The following is a 21,344-nucleotide window of genomic DNA, read 5'->3' as shown; positions in this document are numbered from 1 at the left end:
CATTCCATTGATGTGACAGTAGGATGCAGGCCTTGAGGTTTAAATCAACATTCACAGTCAATCCTGATACATGACCTCTGTTGTGCAGACACAATACATTCTGTTGCCCTTTAATCACGATAAGGAAGCCGCTCTAGCAGAAATATGCTAATATGTGATAAAGAATTACAAAAACGGACAGACTGGTGCGTTCGGTTTCCCCCCACTGTCGCCTTTCACAGGCTTTAAGCATTTATCCCATTTTGTCCATTTTAACCTTTTGATGCTTGATAATCCCTCCACACACACACAGAGTGGTGGGTGCGTGGAATGCACCGCTGGCCACGGTGGTGGAGGATACGATAGGGTCTTTTAAGAGCTTCTTAGATAGGTACATGGAGCTTAGAAAAATAGAGGGCTATGCGCTAGGGAAATTCTAGGCAGTTTCTAGAATACCTGGTCGGCACAACATTGTGAGTCGAAAGGCATGTAATGTGCTGTAAATATTTATGTTCTGTTATTCATATTCCAACACATTTTATGATTGAAAGAAAAATGTGTATTGTTCCACTGTAACAATATTGTGACTGTTTTAAACTAAATGTTAATTTTTAACACATTTCTAAATTGAAAGAAGTTTAATAACTAAAATGATGTTTAATTTATTGAAAGCTTTTCTGAAAGTTAATCTTTGATCACATTCAGCAAGAGAAACCCTTTGGCAAAAATATTGCATTTGTTATGAAGTGTGTGGGATATCTTAAAGACAGTAAAAGGTACCATCAGAATCAAAGATTTATGCCATTCTACATAACTGGAAATTTCTGGAGGTGACAACTGATTTGAAACTTATTACTTTTCTTCACATTTCATATCATTTGGTGATGCTTGTATTTGAGGCTAATACTTGTGGGCAATGGTTGCTGTGGCTATTGTGGGGGAAGAAGACGAGTACAGAGGATTCTGTAGTTACAGGAGTAGACATGAGATTCTATGGATGTGATAGAGACACCCAGATGGAATGATGCTTCCAAGGTGCCAGGGTCAGGGAAGTTTGGATCAGGTCCATAGCATTCTAAAGTGGAGAGGTGAACAGACAGAAGTTGTGGTTCCTGTTGGTCATCATGATCATCAGGTGCCATGTCCCGTTTGAGCTTTGACTGCCATAGCCCACACGCTCCTGTTTCGGGTCAACTGGATCAATTCATTGGTACCAATGATATAAATAGGGAAAAGGAGTAGGTCCTGAGGAGAGAATATAGGGAGTTAGGTTAGGCAGAAAGCTGAAAAGCAGTAATTACTCCAAAGTAGTAATATCTGGATTGCTGCCTGTACCACTTACCAGTAAGAGTAAATTTAGGATAATATGGCAAAGGAATGCCTGGCTGAGGAACTGGTGCAGAAGGCTGGTGTAGATGGCTGCCAGTGACTAGTGTTCCACAGGGGTCTGTCTTTTTACACTATATGTCTATGATTTGGATGATGAAATTGATGGCTTTGTTACCAAGTTTGCAGACGATATGAGGATAGGTGGAGAAGATAATTGTGAAGAAGCAGAGAGGCTACAGAAAGACTTAGACAGATTAGGAGAATTGGCAAAGAAGTGGCAGATGGAATGCAGTATTGGGAAGTGCATGGTCATGTAATTCGGTAGAAGAAGGGTTCACTATTTTCTATATGGTGAGCAAATACAAAACTCCTAGCTGCAAAGGGACTTGGGAATCCTTGTGCAGGATTCCATAAAGGTTAATTTGCAGACTGAGTCTGTGATGAGGAAGGCAAATGCAATGATAGCATTCATTTCACGAGGACTAGGATATAAAAGCAAGGATGAGACTTTATAAAGCACTGGTGAGGCCTCACTTGGAGTATTGCGAGCTGTTTTGGTCTTATCTTAGAAAGGATGTGCTGAAAATGGAGAGGATTAAAAGTAGGTTCATGAAATGATTTCAGGATTGAATGGCTTGTCATATGAAGGGCATTTGATGGCTCTGGGCCTGTATTCACTAGAATTCAGAAGAATGAGGGGTAACCTCAGTGAAACCTATCAAATTCTAAAAGGCCTTGATAGTGGATCAGTACTTGGATAGTGGATAAGCAGATGAGCTTAGAGCATGGATCAGTACTTGGAGCTATGGTGTTGTGGCCATTATAGAGACTTGGATGGCTCAGGGGCAGGAATGGTGACTTCGAGTGCCAGGCTTTAGATGTTTCGGAAAGGACAGGGAGGGCAGCAAAAGATGTGGGGGCATGGCACTGCTGATGGGAGATGGTGTCAGGGCTGCAGAAAAGGAAGAAGTCATGGAGGGATTGTCTACTGAGTCTCTGTGGGTGGAATGTAGGAACAGCAAGGGGTCAATAACTCTGGGTGTTTTTTATAGACCACCCAAGAGTAACAGCGACATTGAGGAGTAGATAGGGAGATAGATTCTGGAAAGGTGTAATAATAACAATGTTGTCATGGTGGGAGATTTTAATTTCCCAAATATTTATTGGCATCTGCCTAGAATAAGGGGTTTAGAGGGGTGGAGTTTGTTAGGTGTGTTCAGGAAGGTTGCCTGACAATGTGTGGATAAACCTGCACGAGGAGAGGATGCAGGAATTTACATTAAAAGGGTTGCTGGACATGGGTAAGAGAGCACAGGTCAGGGTATTTTTAGCTTTAAGGGGTACAGGTTTTTTTTTACAGGATATGATGGATAAGCAGGTATAGGGTACTAGGATGGCCAAAGATGGGAGGATAAAGTGTAGGTTAGGGGGTGTGTGTGTGTGTGTTTGTGATTGGATGAAGGGATTTAGAATGTAAGTATATTGCACACACCAGAGCAGAAGGTCGCGGTAATGCACCACTAAGCTGGGTGCCAGCTGCTGTAAAACAAGATGGAGAGGCTGTACTTGATCTGGTATTGGGAAATGAACCTGGTCAGGTGTCAGGTCTCTCAGTGGGAGAGCATTTTGGAGATAGTGATCAAAATTTCATCTCCTTTACCATATCATTGGAGAGGGATAGGAACAGACAAGTTAGGAAAGCGTTTAATTGGAGTAAGAGGAAATATGAAGCTAACAGGCAGGAACTTGGAAGCATAAATTGGAAACAGATGTTCTCAGGGAATGTGGCAAATGTTCAGGGGATATTTGTGTGGCATTCTGCATAGGGACATTCCAATGAGATGGAAAGGATGGTAGGGTACAGGAATTGTGGTGTACAGAGGCTGTTGAAAAGCTAGTCAAGAAGGAAAGAAAAGCTTATGAAATGTTCAAAAAGCTAGGTAATGATAGAGATCTAGAAGATTATAAGGCTATCAGGAAGGAGCTTAAGAATGAAATTAGGAGAGACAGAAGGAGCCATGAGAAGGCCTTGGCGAGCAGGAATAAGGAAAACCCCAAGGCATTCTACCAGTATGTGAAGAGCAAGAGCAAAAGATATGAGAGAATAGGACCAACCAAGTGTGACAGTAGAAAAGTGTGTATGGAACCGGAGGAGATAGCAGAGGTACTTAATGAATACTTTGCTTCAGTATTCACCATGGAAAAGGACCTCAGTGATTGTAGGGATGTCTTGGAGTGGACTGAAAAGCTTGAGCAAATAGACATTAAGAAAGAGGACATGCTAGAGCTTTTGGAAAGCATCAAGTTGGAAAAGTCACTGGGACTGGATGAGATGTACCCCAGTTATTGTAGATTGCTGAGCCTCTGGCAATGATCTTTGCATCACTAATGGGGACAGGAGAGGCTTTGGATGATTGGAGGGTTGCAGATGTTGTTCCCGTATTCAAGAAAGGGAGTAGAGATAGCCCAGGAAATTATAGATCAGAGAGTCTTACTTCAGTGGTTGTTAAGTTGATGGAGAAGATCCTGAGAGGCAGGATTATGAACATTTAGAGAGGCATAATATGATCAGGAATAGTCAGCATGGCTTTGTCAAAGGCAGGTTGTGCCTTACTAGCCTGATTGAATTTTTTGAGGATGTGACTAAACATTGATGAAGGTAGAGCAGTCGATGTAGTGTATATGGATTTCAGCAAGGCATTTGATGAGGTACCCCATGCAAGGCTCATTGAGAAAGTAAGGAGACATGGAATTCAAGGGGATCTTGCTTTGTTGATCCAGAATTGGCTTGTCTACAGAAGGCAAAGAGCGGTTGTGGACGGGTCATATTCTGCATGGAGGTCGGTGACCAGTGGCGAGCCTCAGGGATCTATTCTGGGACCCCTTCTCTTCATGATTTTTATAAATGACCTGGATGAAGAAGTGGAGGGATGGGTTAGTAAATTCACTGATGACACAGAAGTTGGGGGTGTTGTGGGTAGTGTGGGGGCTGTCAGAAGTTACATTGGGACATCGATAGAATGCAAAACTGAGCTGAGAAGTGGCGGATGGAATTCAACCCAGATAAGTGTGAGGTGGTTCATTTTGGTAGGTCAAATATGATGGTAAGATATAGTATAGTATATGGTAAGATATTAATGGTAAGTCTCTTGGCAGTGTGGAGGATCAGAGAGATCTTGGGGACTGAATCCATAGGACACTCAAAGCTGCTGTGCCGGTTGACTGGTGAAGAAGGCAATACGGTGCATTGGCCTCTGTCAATCGTGGGATTGAGTTTAAGAGCCGAGAGGTAATGTTACAACTGTATAGGACCCTGGTCACACCCCACTTGGAGTACTGTGCTCAGTTCTGGTCACCTCACTACAAGAAGGATGTGGAAACTACAGAAAGGGTACAGAGGAGATTTACAAGGATGTTGCCTGGATTGGGGAGCATGCCTTATGAAAATAGGTTGAGTGAACTCAGCCTTTTCTCCTAGGAGCAGCAAAAGTTGAGAGATGACCTGATAGAGGTGAATAAGATGATGAGAGACATTGATAGTGTGGATAGTCAGAGACTTTTTCCTAGGGCTGAAATGGCTAACATAAGAGGGCACAGTTTTAAGGTGCTTGGAATTAGGTACAGAGGAGATGTCAGGGGTACGTTTTTTACACAGAGAGTGGTGAGTGCATGGAATGGGCTGCTGGCAACAGTGGTGGAGGCAGATACAATAAGGTCTTTTACGAGACTCCTGGATAGTTACATGGAGCTTAGAAAAATAGAGGGCTATGGGTAACCCTAGGTAATTTCTAAAGTGAGGACATGTTTGGCACAGCATTGTGGGCTGAAGGGCCTGTATTGTGCTGTAGGTTTTCTGTGTTTCTGTGGATGTGGAGAGGATGTTTCCTGTGGTGAGAAGAGTCTAAGGCCAGAGAACACAGCTTCAGAATAGAGTGGTGTTCTTTTAGAATGGAGATGAAAAGGAATTTCTTTGGCCAGAGTGTAGTGAATCTGTGGAATTCATTGCTACGGGCAGCTGTGGAGGCCAAGTCTTCAAGTATATTTAAGGGTGAGGTTAAAAGATTCCTGACTGGTCAGGACATGAGGAGATAGAACATTAGAACATAGAAGAGATGTGGGGTGAAGGCAGGAGACTGGGGCTGCGAGGAGAATTGGTTCAGCCATAATGAAATAGCAGACCAGACTCGATGGGCCAAGTTCCCTAATTCTTCTCCTATATCTTATGGTGAATGGTTTTTAAATTTGTGGATCATTGGGATCTCTTCCAGGGTGGGTATGACTTGTACAAGTAGGATGGGTTACACCTGAACCCGAAAGTGACCAACATCCTTGCGGATAGATTTGCTGGAGCTGTTGGGGAGGGTTTAAACCAATTTGGTAAGAGATGGGAATAGGAGTGATAGGAGTGAGGATGGGGCTGTTGGACTGCATATAGATACAGTGTGTCATGAGACTGAGGATGGACAGGCAGATGATTGGGTAAAATTGCAGTCAGTGGGATGAGTTGGTGGAACAGGGGCCAAAATCAAAAAGGTTGTTGAATGTAGGACTGAAGGTATTATATTTGAATGCACACAATATACAGAATAGGGTAGATTATCTTGTGGAGCAATTAGAGATTGGTAGGTATGGCATTGTGGCATCATTGAGGTGTGATTGAAAGAAGATCCTATTTGGGAACTTAACATCCAAGGATGTACATTGTATTGAAGGGATAGGCAGGTAGGCATAGTGGGTGGCGTGGCTCTTTTAATAAAAAAATGAAATCAAATCCTTAGAAAGATGAATCCTTAGACATCGTATCGGAAGATCTAGAGTCCTTGTGGGTAGGGTTAAGGAACTGCAAGGGTAAAAAAGACCCTAAAGGGAGTTGTATACAGGCTCCTGAACAGTAGCCAGGATGTGGGCTACAAATTGCAGTGGAAGATAGAAAAGGCATGTAAAAAGGCAAAATGTCGGGATAATCGTGGGGGATTTCAATATGCAGGTAGATTGGGGGAAATCAGGTTGGTGTTGGAATCTAAGGAAATTTGTAGAATGCCTGGAAATGGTTGTTTAGAACAGCTTATGGTTGAGCACACGAGGGGAATGGGAATTCTGGATTGGGTGTGATGTAATGACCCAGATTTGAATATGGAGCTTAAGATAAAGGAATGCTTAGGCAGTAATCATAACATGATAGAATTCATGCTGCAGTTTGAGAAGAAGCAGCTCAAATCAAATATATCAGTATTAGATTTTAGATTATGAAGACACGCAGTCCTCTTTTATTGTCATTTAGTAATGCATGCATTAAGAAATGATACAATATTTCCTCTGGTGTGATATCAGAAAACACAGGACAGACCAAGACTGAAAAAACTAACAAAACCACATAATTATAACACATAGTTACAACGGTGCAACAATACCATAGCTTGATGAAGAACAGTCCACGAGCACAGTAAAAAGTTCAAAGTCTCTCAAATGTCCCACATCTCATGCAGACGGGAGAAGGAAGAAAAACTCTCCCTGCCATGCCCGACCACAGTCCGACTCTGAGTCGTCTGAAAACTTCGAGCCTCTGATCAGCTCTCCGACACTGAGTATGGAGCACCATCTCTATCCGAGCGATTCGACCTCAATCTCGGTTGCCAACAGCAGGCAAAGCTGGGGATTTTGAGGCCTATCCTCTGGAAGATTCACGATCGCACAGTAACGACTGCAGCGAAAGGGCGTTTCAGAAATTTCTCCAGATGTTCCTCTGTGCTTTCAAGTCTGTCTCCATCAAATCAGAATTGTCCACGGCCCCTATTTAACGGATATGGTATCATTTTTCACTGGAAGGCTGTGCACGCGAGGTGCGCTGCACTCTCTCCTCCCGCCGTTACAGTGGAATAAAGGGAATTACAGAGGCATGAGAGAAGAACTGGCCAAAATTGATTGGAAGGGGACACTAGCAGGGATGACGGCAGAACAGCAATCACTTGTGTTTCTGGGGGAAATTTGGAAGGTGCAGGAAAGGTGCACCCTAAAGATGAAGTATTCTAAAGGGAAGATAAGGCAACTGCGGCTGACAAGGGAAGTCAAAGACAGCATAAACACAAAATGGAGGACAAATAATATGGCACAAATTCATGGGAAGGTAGAGCATTGGGAAACTTTTAAAAGCCAACAGAAGACCACTTAAAGGAAAAAACACTCATGAAGAGAGAAAATATGAAATATAAATGTAAGATGGCCAATAAAATGAAAGAAGATACCAAAAGTTTTTTTTTTCAGATATACAGAGTAAAAGAGATGAGAGTGGCTATCGGACCACTGGAAACTGATGCTGAAGCCGTCAAAGAAATGACAGACAAACTGGATAATTATGTTGCGATTGCCTTCACTGTGGAAGCCAGTAGCAGAATGTAAGAAATGCAAGAGCGTCAAGGGGCAGAAGTGTGTGTCAATGCTAACGAGAAGGTGCTTAGGAAGCTGAAGGGTCTGCAGATGGTTAAGTCACCTGGACCCGATGAACTGCACCCCAGGGTTCTGAAAGAGGTAGCTGAAGAGATTGTGGAGACATTAGAAATGATCTTTTAAGAATCGCTAGATTCTGGAATGGTTTTGGAGGACAGGAAAATTGCAAATGTCACTCCACTTTACAAGAAGGGGGGAGGCAAAAGAAAGGCAATTGTGGGCCAATTAGCCTGGACTTCAGAGGTTGGAAAGAAGTTAGTCTATTATTAAGAATGTGGTTTTAGAGTACTTGGAGGCACATGTCAGTATGATTTTCTGACACAGAAATCTTGCCTGACAAATATGTTGGAACTCTTAGAGGAAGTAACAAGTAGGACAGAACAGGAGAGTAAGTGGATGATGTTTATTTGGACTTTCAGAAGGCCTTTGACAAGGTGCCACACACGAGGCTGCTTAACAAGTTAAGAGCCCATGATACTACAGTATAGATACTAGTATGAATAGAGCATTGGCTGACTGGCAGGAGACAATGTGGAAGTAAAGGGGGCCTTTTGTGGTTAGCTGCTGGTGACAAGTGGTGTGTTGCAGGGATTGGTGTTGGGACCATTTCTCATGGTCTGTCATGGATGACAGAATTGATAGCTGTATGGCCAATTTGCAGACTATACAAAGGTAGTGTTGAAGAAGCAGGGAGTCTGCAGAAGGACTTGGATGATTTGGGAGAATTGGCAAAGAAGTGGCAGATGAATGCACTGTTGGGAAGTGCATGGTCATGCAACTTTGTAGAATGAATCAAGGCATAGACTATTTTCCAAAATAAGGAGAAAATTCAAAAATAGGTATTTATAGGGACTTGGGAGTCTTTGTACAGGATTTCTTGAGGTTAACTTGCAGCTCGAGTTGGTGTCAAGGAAAGCAAGTGCAATGTTAGCATTCATTTTGAGTGGATTAGAATACAAAAGCAAGGATGTAAAGGCTATATAAGGCATTGATCAGACTGCACTTGGAGTATTATGAGCAGGTTTCGGCCCCTATCTGAGAAAAGATATGAGAAAAGAGGGTTCAGAGGAAGTTCAGAAGAATTATCCCGGGGATGAAAGGGTTAACATATGGGAATTGATTGATGGCTTTGGGCCTGTACTCACTGGAGTTTAGAAGAATTGTGGGGGGGAGGGGATCTCATTGAAGCCAATCGAATATTGAAAGGCCTAGATAGAGTGGATCTGGAGAGGATGTTCCTTATATTGTGGGGGTCTTGGACCAGAGGGCACAGCCTCAGAATTGAGGGGTGTCCATTTAGAACAGAAATTAAAGATTTCTTTAGCCAGAGGTGGTGAATCTGTGGAATTCATTGCTACAGATGGCTGTGTAGGCCAGCTCATTGAGTATATTTTAAATGGAGGTTTTAATCAGGGCATCAAAGGTTACAGGGAGAAGACCGGAGAATGGAGTTCAGAAGGATAATAAATCAGCCATGATGGAATGGCAGAGCAGACTTGATGGCTGAATGGCCTGATTCTGCTCCTATGTCACATGGTGTTATGGCTGTCCCACGTAACACCCTGGACAATGAGAATATCAAAGCATTCCAACTAGATTTGGTCTCTTGACTACTTTTATGTATTGGAGGAAAAAAATCACCTGATGTCAAGAATATCACATGCCAAAGACAGTGATTGGTCTTCTGTTGATAGTATTTTATAGGGCATGGATGAGTGTCTGGCATGGTGACTGAGCATTTATTTTGTTTGTGGGGAAGTGCTGACTGTAATCAGTCAATTAGTGATTCAATGGCTATTTAGTTCCCTAAATGTTTAGATTACAGTTGTGTAAAACAAAAAAAAAAACAGCTGCAGTCTTGGTTGACAATTTAATTCAATCTGTAAGTTCATCAGAAACCATTTATTAAGTAATGCAGCACATGTTGTGTTTGCAGGAGGGTCTTTTTTTGTGCCTTTAGCTACAGGTCTGTGCCATTAACAGTCCCTGTTGCATTGGTGATTGTTGGGGTTGGATAACTGCTTTGTTTTTCATTGTTGAGGTCACATCATGTGTGTTGCATGTCTCGACTTCTTTCAAATTACACACACTCCTTTAGAAAGCTTAGGAGATCCATTAATTTTTCACCACCCCAGCAATAAAGCCATCAGAAAGAGAATCATTAGCTTTCTTAAATGTTTCGAAGTTAGTGCTAAATTTGGTAAATTGTTTGTTTTTACCTTGTGTTTAGTGATGAACGTTATAACGGCAGAAGACTACCAACGCACTTATTGGCCGAAGCTGGACAGTGCCATTGATCAGCTTTTGACACAGTCTCCTGGAGACTGCATCCCTATTTCTTACGAGCAAATTTACAGGTGAGAGCGAAAAGAACTGCAGTAGTCAATAATGAATCTCGGGAAAGAGGTGATCTGAATGAAACAATTTCAGTTTGTGAAAATTAATTTCTAATACCTAGTATAACAATGTAGCCCAGACTTTTAAATGTATTGATTTGTGCTATTTGTGAAGTTTGAGGAAGACCCATTAGAATTTGACCATCATAGGAATGAAATTGCAACAAACTTGCCACTCTGGTTTCCTAATGAACACAAGCAATTTCCAGCCTTTTTATTTGTATTTTGATTTAAAAAAAAAATTACTTGGCTTGCACTCTCTCCCTTTATGCTATCCTCTTCAATAGTACTCCATTTTTTTTGACATTCTGGATTGGTCCCCAAGCCAGCTTAAGTTGCAGTTTCTTTAATAAAATGAGTGGAGTTGATGTTATGAGCTGTATATCTTCAACGTGTATGTGCAGGGGTTCACTGGCTTACCAATGGTCTAATGGAAATTCGGATTGATTTATTTTTTTATCAGACATTATATGCGCCACAGTACCTAAAGAGACCGTGGATTACACATAATTAGACACTTGGCAAGATCCAATTATAAAGAAGTTGGGTTTAAGTGGAGTGGGCGTTGTATGAGTGGGCCAGTGAAGGAGTGGGGAGTTGAGGCTTTGACTCAGTGAGACTTCGGTGAAGAGAGGAGTAGGCCATATGTAGGTTTTTTTGTTACTTTTTTTTCTTATTGTACATTTAGAGCAGTGGGGATGCTGGGAAAGGGTGTTGGAATGCTGTTCTTGTGGGGTGTGGAAATGCAGGGAGACTTCCAGTGGCCCTGAAGACTACAGACCCTATTAAGGAGTTGGAGCTGGAACTAGGTAAACCCTGGATCATTCGTGAGGGTGAGGCATTGATAAACAGGGCATACAGGGAGGTATTACACCTAATGTGCTGGGTGCAGGTAACTTGATGACTGTCAGGAGGGGTTAAAGGGATAGGTAACCAATGCAGAGAACCCCTGTGGCTGTTCCCTCGATAGGTATACTGCCTTGGGTACTGTTGTGGGTTAGGGGAGGGGGGAATGATCTAGTGGAGGGAAACCATAATAATCAGGTCTCTGGCACTGAGTCTGGCTTTGTGGCTCAGAAGGGAGGAGGGGTGGAGAAGAGGCGAGCTGTAGTGACAGGGTATCAGTTGGTTAAGGGAACACAAAGAATGTTCTGTGGATGAGAACGAGATCCCCGGATTTGTTGACTCCAGGGTACAAGGGTCAGGGACGTCTTGAATCGAGTACATAACATTCTTAAGTGGAAGGGTAAGTAGCCAGAGATCATGATCCACATTGCTACCAATGACATGGGTAGGAGGGGTGACAAGGTCCTGAAAAGGGAGTTCAGGGAGCTAGGTGCTAAGATAAAGGACAGAATCTTCAGGGTTGATATCTTAAGATTGCTACCCTACCTGTGCCACGTGCTAGTGAGGCCAGAAATAAGAAGATCATACCGTTTAATATGTGGCTAAGGAACTGATGCAGGAGTGAGGGCATCTGATTTTTAGATCATTAGGCTTTCTTCCAAGGTAGGTGGGACCTGTACAGAATGGACGGTATGCTCCTGAACTGGAAGGAGTCTAACATCCTAGTGGGAAGGTTTGCTAGTGTTTCTGGTAGGGGAGGTGGGGTTAATATGCAGGGGTTTGGGAAGCAGAGTGCCAGAACAGATATTGGAGTGGTTGTGGAGAAAGATGTTGTTAAGCCTATATACAAAGTTGGGAATCAAACTGTTGAGAACAGTGGGAGTAAAGTTCTGAGCTGCATATATTTCAACGCAAGAAATATTGCAGGATGAGCCTGAGGTATGGAATGATGACTTTGTAATCTTCAGTGAGACTTGGTTGCAGGAGGGGCAGGACTGGCAGCTCAGTGTTCCGAGATTCCATTGATTTAGACATGATTGAGCAGGATGGATTACATGGAAAGAGGTGTCATTATTGCTCAGGGAAAATGTTATAAGACCCTAAGACATGAGAGCAGAATTAGACCATCTGGCCCATTGACCCTGCTCCCCCAATGAATCATGGCTGATCCTTTTTTTAAAAATCTCCTCCTCAACCCCCATTCCCGGTCTTCTCCCTGTAACCTTTGATGCCATGTCCAATCAAGAACCTATCAATCTCTGCCTTAAGTACACACAACGACCTGGCTTCCACAGCTGCATGTGGCAACAAATTCCACACCACCCTTTGGCTAAAGAAATTTCTCCGCATCTCTGTTTTGAAAGGGTGCCCCTCTATCCTGAGGCTGTGCCCTCTTGTCCTAGACTTTCCCACCATAGGAAGCATCTTTTCCATATCTACTCTGTCTAGGCCTTTCAACATTTGGCCTGTCCCCTAAAACACTCACTAATTTTTATAGATGCACCGTAGAAAGCATTCTTCTAGGGTGCATCACAACCTGGTATGGAAGTTGTCCTGTCCAAGACCGAAAGAAGCTGCAGAAGAACGTGAACACGGCACAGCACATCACACAAACCAATCTTCCGTCCTTGGACTCACTTTACACTGCACGCTGTCGGAGCAGTGCTGCCAGGATAATCAAGGACACGACCCACCCAGCCAACACACTTTTCGTCCCTCTTCCCTCCGGGAGAAGGCTCAGGAGCTTGAAAACTCGTACGGCCAGATTTGGGAACAGCTTCTCTCCAACTGTGATAAGACTGCTGAACGGATCCTGACCCGGATCTGGGCCGTACCCTCCAAATATCCGGATCTGCCTCTGGGTTTTTTTGCACGACCTTACTTTCCATTTTTCTATTTTCTATTTATGATTTATAATTTAAATTTTTAATATTTACAATTTTTAATATTTGTAATCCAGGGAGTAGGAAGCGCAGAATCAAATATCGCTGTGATGATTGTACATTCTAGTATCAATTGTTTGGCGACTATAAAGTATAAAGTATAAAAGTATAACATTCGAAAGGTTTCAATGAGATCCCCCCCTCATCCTTCTGAATTCCAGCAAGTTCAGACCCAGAGCCATCAAATGTTCCTTGTATGATAACTCTTTCATTCCTGAAATTATCCGTGTGAACCACCTCTGGACCCTCTCCAATGCCAGTTCACAATATTCAAGGTGAGGCCTCACCAGTGCCTTATAAAGCCTCAGCATCACATCCCTGTCCTTGTGTTCCAGACCTCTTGAAATGAATGCCAACATGGCATTTGCCTTCCTCCGCACTGACTCAACCTGCAAGTTAACCTTCAGGGTGTTCTGCACAAGGATTTCCAAGTCCCTCTGCATCTCAGGATTTTCTCCCCATTTAAAAAAAAAAGTCCACATTTATCTCTACTACAAAAGTGCATGACCATGCATTTTCCAACATTGTATTTCATTTGCTACTTTCTTGCCCATTCTCCAAATCTAAGTCCTTCTGCATCCTACCTATTTCCTTAACACTACCTGCCCCTGCTCCAATCTTCATATTACCTGCAAACTTTATACTTGGTAGTGTGGAGGAGCAGAGGGATCTCAGGGTACATGTCCACAGATCCCTGAAAGTTGCCTCACAGGTGGATAGGGTAGTTAAGAAAGCTTATGGGGTGTTAGCTTTCATAAGTCGAGGGATAGAGTTTAAGAGTCGCAATGTAATGATGCAGCTCTATAAAACTCTGGTTAGGCCACACTTGGAGTACTGTGTCCAGTTCTGGTCACCTCACTATAGGAAGGATGTGGAAGCATTGGAAGGGTTACAGAGGAGATTTACCAGGGTGCTGCCTGGTTTAGAAAGTATGCATTATGATCAGAGATTAAGGGAGTTAGGGCTTTACTCTTTGGAGAGAAGGAGGATGAGAGGAGACATGATAGAGGTGTACAAGATAATAAAGAATAGACAGAGTGGATAGCCAGCGCCTCTTCCCCAGGGCACCACTGCTCAATACAAGAGGACTTGGCTTTAAGGTAAGGGGTGGGAAGTTCAAGGGGGATATTAGAAGAAGGTTTTTTTACTCAGAGAGTGGTTGGTGCGTAGAATGCACTGCCTGAGTCAGTGGTGGAGGCAGATACATTAGTGAAGTTTAAGAGACTACTAGACAGGTATATGGAGGAATTTAAGGTGGGGCGTTATATGGGAGGCAGAGTTTGAGGGTCAGCTCAACATTGTGGGCCGAAGGGCCTGTACTGTGCTGTACTATTCTATGTTCTAAACTTGGCAACAAAGCTATTCCATCATCTAGATCATTTATTAACAGCTTAGAAAGAAGTGGTCCCAACACCGACCCCTGTGGAACACCACTATTCGCTGGCAGCCAGCCAGAAAAAGATCCTTTTATTCCCACTCCCTGCCTCCTACCAATCAGCCAATGCTCTAAACATGTTAGTAACTTTCCTGGAATACCATGGGCTCTTAACTTTGTAAGCAGCCTCATGTGCGGTACCTTGTCAAAGGCCTTCTGAAAGTCCAAATATACAACACTGACTACATCCCCTTTATCAATCTTACTTGTAATCTCCTCACAGAATTCCAACAGGTTCGTCAGGCAGGATTTTCCCTGAAGGAAACCATGCTGACTTTGTTCTGTGTCACTAAGTACACCATCACCTCATCCTTAACAATTGACTTCAACGTCTTCCCAACCACTGAGATCAGGCTAACTGGTCCATAATTTCCTTTCTGCTGCCTTACTCCTTTCTTAAAGAGTGGAGTGACATTTGCAATTTTCCAGTCCTCTGGGTTTTGAAAGATCATTTCTAAACCTACCTCAGAACCCTAGGGTGTAGCTCCTGTGGTCTGGGTGACTTATGTACCTTTAGGTCTTTCAGCTTTTTAAGCACGTTTTCCCTTTTAACAGTAACTGCACCCACTTCTCTTCCTTCACACACTGCAACATCAGCCATACTGCTATGTCTTTCACAGTGAAGATTGACGCAAAATACTTATTTAATTCCTCAGCTGTCTCCTTGCCCCCCCCCCCCATTATTATTTCTCATGTTTTCTCGTGGTCCTATATCCACTCTCTCTTTTATTTTTAATATGTTTGAAAAAAACTTTTACTATCCAGTTTGATATTATTTGCCAGCTTTCTTTCATATTTCATCTTTTCCCATCTAATAATTTTTTTAAGTTGCTCTCTAGATTTTTTAACTTCCCAATCCTCCATCTTCCCACTAATTTTTGCTTTGTATGCCCTTTCTTTTGCTTTTACAATAGCTTTGACTTCCCTTGTCAGCCACAGTTGTACTATTTTACCATTTGAGTATTTCTTCATTTTTGGAATACACATGTCCTGCACCTACCTCATTTTTCCCCGAAATGCATGCCATTGCTGCTCTGCTGACATCCCTGCCAGCAGCTCCTTCCAATTTACTTTGGCCAACTCCTCTCTCATACCACTGTAATTTCCCTTACTCCACTGAAATGCTGCTACACCAGACTTTACTTTCTCCCTTTCAAATTTCAAGTTGAACACAATCCTGTTGTGATCACTGCTTCCTAACGGTTCTTTTACCCTAATCGCCTCCGGTTCACTATATAGCACTCAATCCAGTACAGCTGATCCCTTTCTCTTTTCAATGACAAACTGCTCTAAAAAGCCGTCTCTTAGACATTCAACAAACTCACTCTGCTCAGATCCATTACCAACCTGATTTTCCCAATCGACCTACATGTTTAAAATCTCCCATGACTACTATAACATTGCCCTTTTGACTCTCCTTTTTTATTTCCTGTTGTACCCAATGATCCACCTCCCAGCCACTGTTGGGAGGCCTGTATATAACTGTCTTCAGGGCCCTTTTACCTTTACACTTTCTTAACTCAACCCACAAGTATTCAACATCTTCCGATCCTATGTCACATCTTTCTACTGACTTGATGCCATTCTTTACCAGTAGAGTCACACCACCCCATCTGCCTACCTTCCTGTCCCTCCAATATAGCGTGTAACCTTGGACATTCAGCTCCCAACTACAACCATCCTTCAACCACAATTCAGTGATGGCCACATCATACCTTGTAGTCTGTAATATTGCAACAAGATCATCCACCTTAGTTCTTATACTATGCGCATTTAGATTCAACACCTTGAGTACCATATTTGATGTCCTTTTTGATTCTGCATCCTGAATGATTTAATAGTTAGCCTGTTGGCTGCAACTAAGACCCATCACCTGCCTGCCCTTCCTGACAATCTGACTGCGTGCTATCTTTACTTTTTTCACCATCCGTCCTATCCTGAGTCCCTTTGGTCTGGTTCCCACACCCCTGCCAAGTTAGTTTAAACCCTCCCCAACAGCTCGAACAAACCACCCTCGGGTTCAGGTGGAACCTGTCACTTTTGAACAGGTCATGCCTCCCCCAGGAGATCCCAATGATCCAAGAACCTGAAGCCCTGCCCCCTGCACCAGCTTCTCAGCCATGCATTTATCTGCCAAATCATCCTATTTCTATTCCCACTGGCGCGTGGCACAGGCAGCATCCAGAAATTACTACCCAGGAGGTCCTGCTTCTCAGTTTTCTACCTAGCTCTCTAAATTCTCTTTTCAAGACCCCTTTGCTTTTCCTTCCTCTGTCATTAGTACCAATACGTACCAAGACATCTGGCTGTTCCCCCTCCCTCTCCAAAAAGTTGCGATCATGATGTGAGACATCCCTGACCCTGGCAAATGGGAGGCAACATTCTATCTGGGTGTCCCGTTCACATCCACAGAATCTCCTGTCTGTTCCCCTCACTATCGAGTGCCCTGTCACTACCGCTCCCTTATTCTCTCTCTTTCCCTTCTGTACAGCAGACCCATGTTCAGTGCCTGTAACCCAGTCATCGTGGCATTCTCCCGGGAGGTCATCCCCCACAAAAGTATCCAAAGTGGTATACTTGTTCTTGAGGGGAATGGCCGCAGAGGTGCTCTGCTCTAACTGCCTATTTTCATTTCTCCTGACAGTCACCCCAGCTGCTTGCCTCCTGCAACTTTGGGGTGAACCTTGATCAAATATATCCTCACTCTCCTGTACAAGCCGAAGGTCATCCAATTGCTGCTCCAGATCCCTAACACGGTCTTCAAGGAGCTGCAGCCGGATGCACTTCACACAGATGTAGTTGCCTGGGAGGCTCTGGGTCTCCCAGTTCTCCCAACATCTGGCACAACAAACACATCACAGCCATTTAAATAGTACAGCAAGAGAGGGAAGAAACACAGAGAGGGAAAAAACACAAAGAGGAAACCTTAATAGACCCTTTACACAGAGCTGACATCTCTTCCTAACTGTCACCTCTTTTGAGCCAAAACTTGTTGCTTCTACTCTCGCCACTGGCTTACTCCTGACACTGGTCGCTCTGCTTATCCCTTCTGTACTTTTATTTAGTTCGTAGAGCTCTGTTGATGCTGCTGATTGGCCAGAAACAATGGACAAATACCCTCAAAGCTCCCTTTTTAAATAACCGCTGCCGACCTGTGAGAAATACCTCTTGGCAGTGCTCTGTCAGGACACACTGGAGAACTCATTTCGTGAGGCTTCATGGATAGAGCTGAGGAATAAGAAAGGTGTGACCTCGTCAATGGGATTATGTTATAGGCCACTCAACTGTCTGCAGGATTTAGAGGAGCAAATTTGTAGAGAGATTGCAGACTGTTGCATGAACATAAGGTTGTGATAGATGATTTTAACTTTCCACATAGGGATTTGGTCTCCCATACTGTAAAAGGGTTGGTTGCGATTGAGTTTGTCAAATGTGTTCAGGAAAGTTTCCTTAATCAGTGCATTGAGATCCCAAATAGAGAGAATGTGATACTCGATCCCCTATTAGGGAATGAGACAAGGCAGGTGTCAGAAGTTTGTGTTGGGGAGCTCTTTATATCTAGTGATCATAATGAAATCTCTTTCAAAGTAATTATGGAAAAGGATAGACCTGGTCTTTGGGTTGAGATCCTGTGTTGGAGAAAGGTTAATTTTGATCGTATTAGAAATGATCTGGCAAGTGTGGATTCAGACAAGTTGTTTGCTGGCAAAGGTGTATTTAGTAACTGGGAGGCCTTCAAAAGCAAAACTTTGAGAATACAGAATTTGTATGTTCCTGTCAGAATAAGAGTCAAGTTTAACAGGTTTATGGAACTTTGATTTTTTTGAGAGCTATTGATGCCCTGGTTAAGAAAAAAGAGGTGCATAGCAGGTATAGGCAGGTAGAACAGCTGAAGTATTTGGAGTGTAAGAAATGCAAGAGAATACAAAGGAGGAAGAGTTCGCTTTCTTGAGGCAAATGAGGGTGGGTAAATCCTCAGGACCTGATAAGGTGTTCTTTTGAATCCTGTGGGAGGCTGGTGCAGATGTTGCCGTGGTTCTACAGGAAGACCTCCACTGGTCGGAGTCAACATCCTCGCTGTCTACCTGATACACAAGCCAGGGCACTATGAAATGGAGAGCCAGCTGAAGGGCCTAACAGAGGTATTTAAAATGTCCTTTGCTGCGGTTAAGTTGCCATAGGCTTGAAGGATAGCTAGTGTTGTTCTGTAGTTTAAGAAAGGTTCTAAGAATAAGCTACGGATTTATAGGCCAGTGAAGCTGACCTCAGTAGTGGGAAAGTTATTGGAAGGTTTTCTAAGGGACTGAATATAAGTATTGGGATAGACAAGGAGTGATTAGGGATAGTCAATTTATCTTTGTGCATGGTAGATCATGTGTAATAAATCTTCTACAGTTTTTCCAAAGAGGTTACCAGGAACATTGATGAAGGCTAGGCAGTGGATGTTGTCTATGTGGACTTTAGCAAGGCCATTGACAAGATCCCACATGGCATTCAGGACAACATAGTAAACCGGATTAGACAGTGGGTTCGTGGAAGAAGCCAGAGAGTGGTCATAGATGGTTACCTTTCTGACTGGAGACCTGTGGCTAGTGGTGTGTTGCAGGGATCATGGCTGGGTCCTTTGTTTGTCATCAATGTTAACCATCTGAATGATTGATGTGGAAAACTGGATCAGCAAATTTACAGATGATACTAAGATTGGGAGTGTAGTGGAGGGTGAGGAAGACTGTTAGAGCTTGCAGCAAGATCTGGACCAGCTGGAAAAAATATCAAATGGAATTTAGTGCAGACAAGTGTGAAGTGTTACACTTTGGGCGGACCAGCGAGAGTAGGTCTTACACACTGAGTGTTAGGGCACAGAGGAATGTGGTTGAACAGAGGGATCTGGGAATACAGATCTGTATTCCTTGAATGTAGTTTCACAAGTAGATAGGGTTGTAAAGAAAGCTTTTGGCACATTGGCCTTCATACTGTAAATCAATGTATTGAGTACAGGAGTTGGGATGTTTTTTTGAAGTTGTATAAGATATTGCTGAGGCCTAATTTGGATTGTGTCCAGTTTTGGTCACCTACCTGCAGAAAATATGTAAATAAGGTTGAAAGAGTATAGAGAAAATACAGGGATGTTACTGGGATTTGAGGACCTGAGGTATAGGGAAGGTTGAATAGGTTGGGACTTTATTCCCTAAAATGAGATCGAGAGGAGATTCGATAAAATATACAAAATTATGAAGGGTATAGATAGAGGGGTGGGGTGGAGATGTGCCTCTATCAAAGGATGTGTAAGGTGCTCCTTCCCTCCATTATCCTGCAGGTTACCCATGGGCAAGGTGTAGCACTTGCTTAGCCCCTCAATCCCCCCCGGATCAGGGAGCAGGAAGTAGATGGTCCTATGAGCAGCTGGTGCATAATACAAGTCTTGGTACTGTGACCACTGACGTCAGGCAGATAATCTCTGAAGAGTATTGATAATGGCTGTGCTTCCCCCCCCCCCCCCCCCATCTTGTAAAGAAAGGCACTGTCCAGCAGAAGCCAATGTTGAAAGATTTGCCAAGAACGATCATGGTCAAATACCGTGATCACCTATGTCAAATGACGTAGCACATGATGACAATGATAGAGTAAGTGCAAGCAGGCTTATTCCACCAAAGCTGCATGAGACTACAATTTAAAGGTCATGAGTTTGGTGAAATGTTTAAGGGGAACATGGGGGGGAGCTTCTTCACTCGGAGGGTGGAGAGAGTGTGGAATGAGCTGCCCGCGCAAGTGGTGGATGTGGATTCGATTTCAACATTTAAGGGAAATTTGAATAAATACGTGGATGGGAGGGATATGGAGGGCTATGGCCCAGGTGTGGGTTGATGGGACTAGACAGATGAATGGTTTGGCTCAGAATGGATAGGCTGAAGGGACTGTTTCTGTGCTGTAGTGTTCTATGACTCTATGAATCTCTAGCTGGTATGATACGAAGTATTGAAATGAGTTTCGTTTTCAGTCCTGTATTATGTTGTGGTTCTGAATTCCACAAAGACTTAATTGTAACTAAAGGGGACTGCATTGCCAGCCTTGTTGCAGAGAGATGTGGACTGGAAATGTAAGAATGTGCTTCAATCCCAATCTGTATTGTCACAGGAGGATATTTTTGTCCTGGGTGCATGCTTTGTTACAGGACAGATCTAGTTATTTTGAATGACACCAAGATTAGGGGTGTAGTAGACTGAGAAAGACTATCAAAGTTTGCAGTGGAATCTAGACCAGCTGTAAAAATGGGCTGAGAACGGCAGATAAAATTTAATGCAGACAATTGTGATGTGTTTCGCTTTGGAAGGGTAGGGCATGCATGGTGAATGGCAGGGCACTGAGGAGTGCAGTAGAACAAAGACATCTGTTACAGATCCAGAATTCCTTGAAAATGGCATCATGGGTAGATAAGGCTGTAAAGAGAACTTTTGGCCATCATAAATCAAAATGTTGAGTATAGGAGTTGGGCTGTTACGTTGAAATTGGATAGGATATTGGTGAGGTCAGATTTGGAGTATTGTGTGCAATTCTGTTTGCCAACGTACAGGAAAGATATAAGATTGAGAGTACGAAAAAATTTACAAGGATGCTGCTGGGATATGAGCACCTGAGTTTTTGGAAAAGGTTGAATAGATTGGGACTTTATTCCTTGGAGTATAGGGAAATGAGAAATGATAGAGATATACAAAATTATGAGGGTATAGATACGGTAAATGCTTTCCATTTGAGGTTGGATGAGATAACTAGATGTCGTAGGTTAAGTGTATTGTTCATTTTAAATGTGTTATGTTCTGAAAGCCAAAAATGTTTTTGTGGTGTAACTGTTAAGGCTTGATGACATTAGCAGTTTGCATTAAACTGTAAACCTTGCATTTTGGTAAAAGTTAATAAAAATGGCAGTAAATTTTGTGCTATATAACTGAGTAGGTGTGCCCTTGGCGAAATTTC

General features: G+C 43.0%; 1 protein-coding gene across 1 annotated transcript in view; it reads left to right on the top strand.

Annotated features, from left to right (window-relative positions):
* cacul1 (CDK2 associated cullin domain 1) overlaps positions 1-21,344 on the top strand; it is a 164,068-nt gene that overhangs the window by 13,528 nt on the left and 129,196 nt on the right. Inside the window, exon 2 of the mRNA XM_072239633.1 lies at positions 9,983-10,109. Coding sequence (XP_072095734.1) covers positions 9,983-10,109 — 127 coding nt within the window. The remainder of the gene's footprint in view (positions 1-9,982; positions 10,110-21,344) is intronic.

This window comes from Mobula birostris, chromosome 21, assembly GCF_030028105.1.
Source record: "Mobula birostris isolate sMobBir1 chromosome 21, sMobBir1.hap1, whole genome shotgun sequence".
Lineage (NCBI taxonomy): Eukaryota > Metazoa > Chordata > Chondrichthyes > Myliobatiformes > Myliobatidae > Mobula > Mobula birostris.
This window is presented reverse-complemented; position numbering and strand designations above follow the sequence as displayed.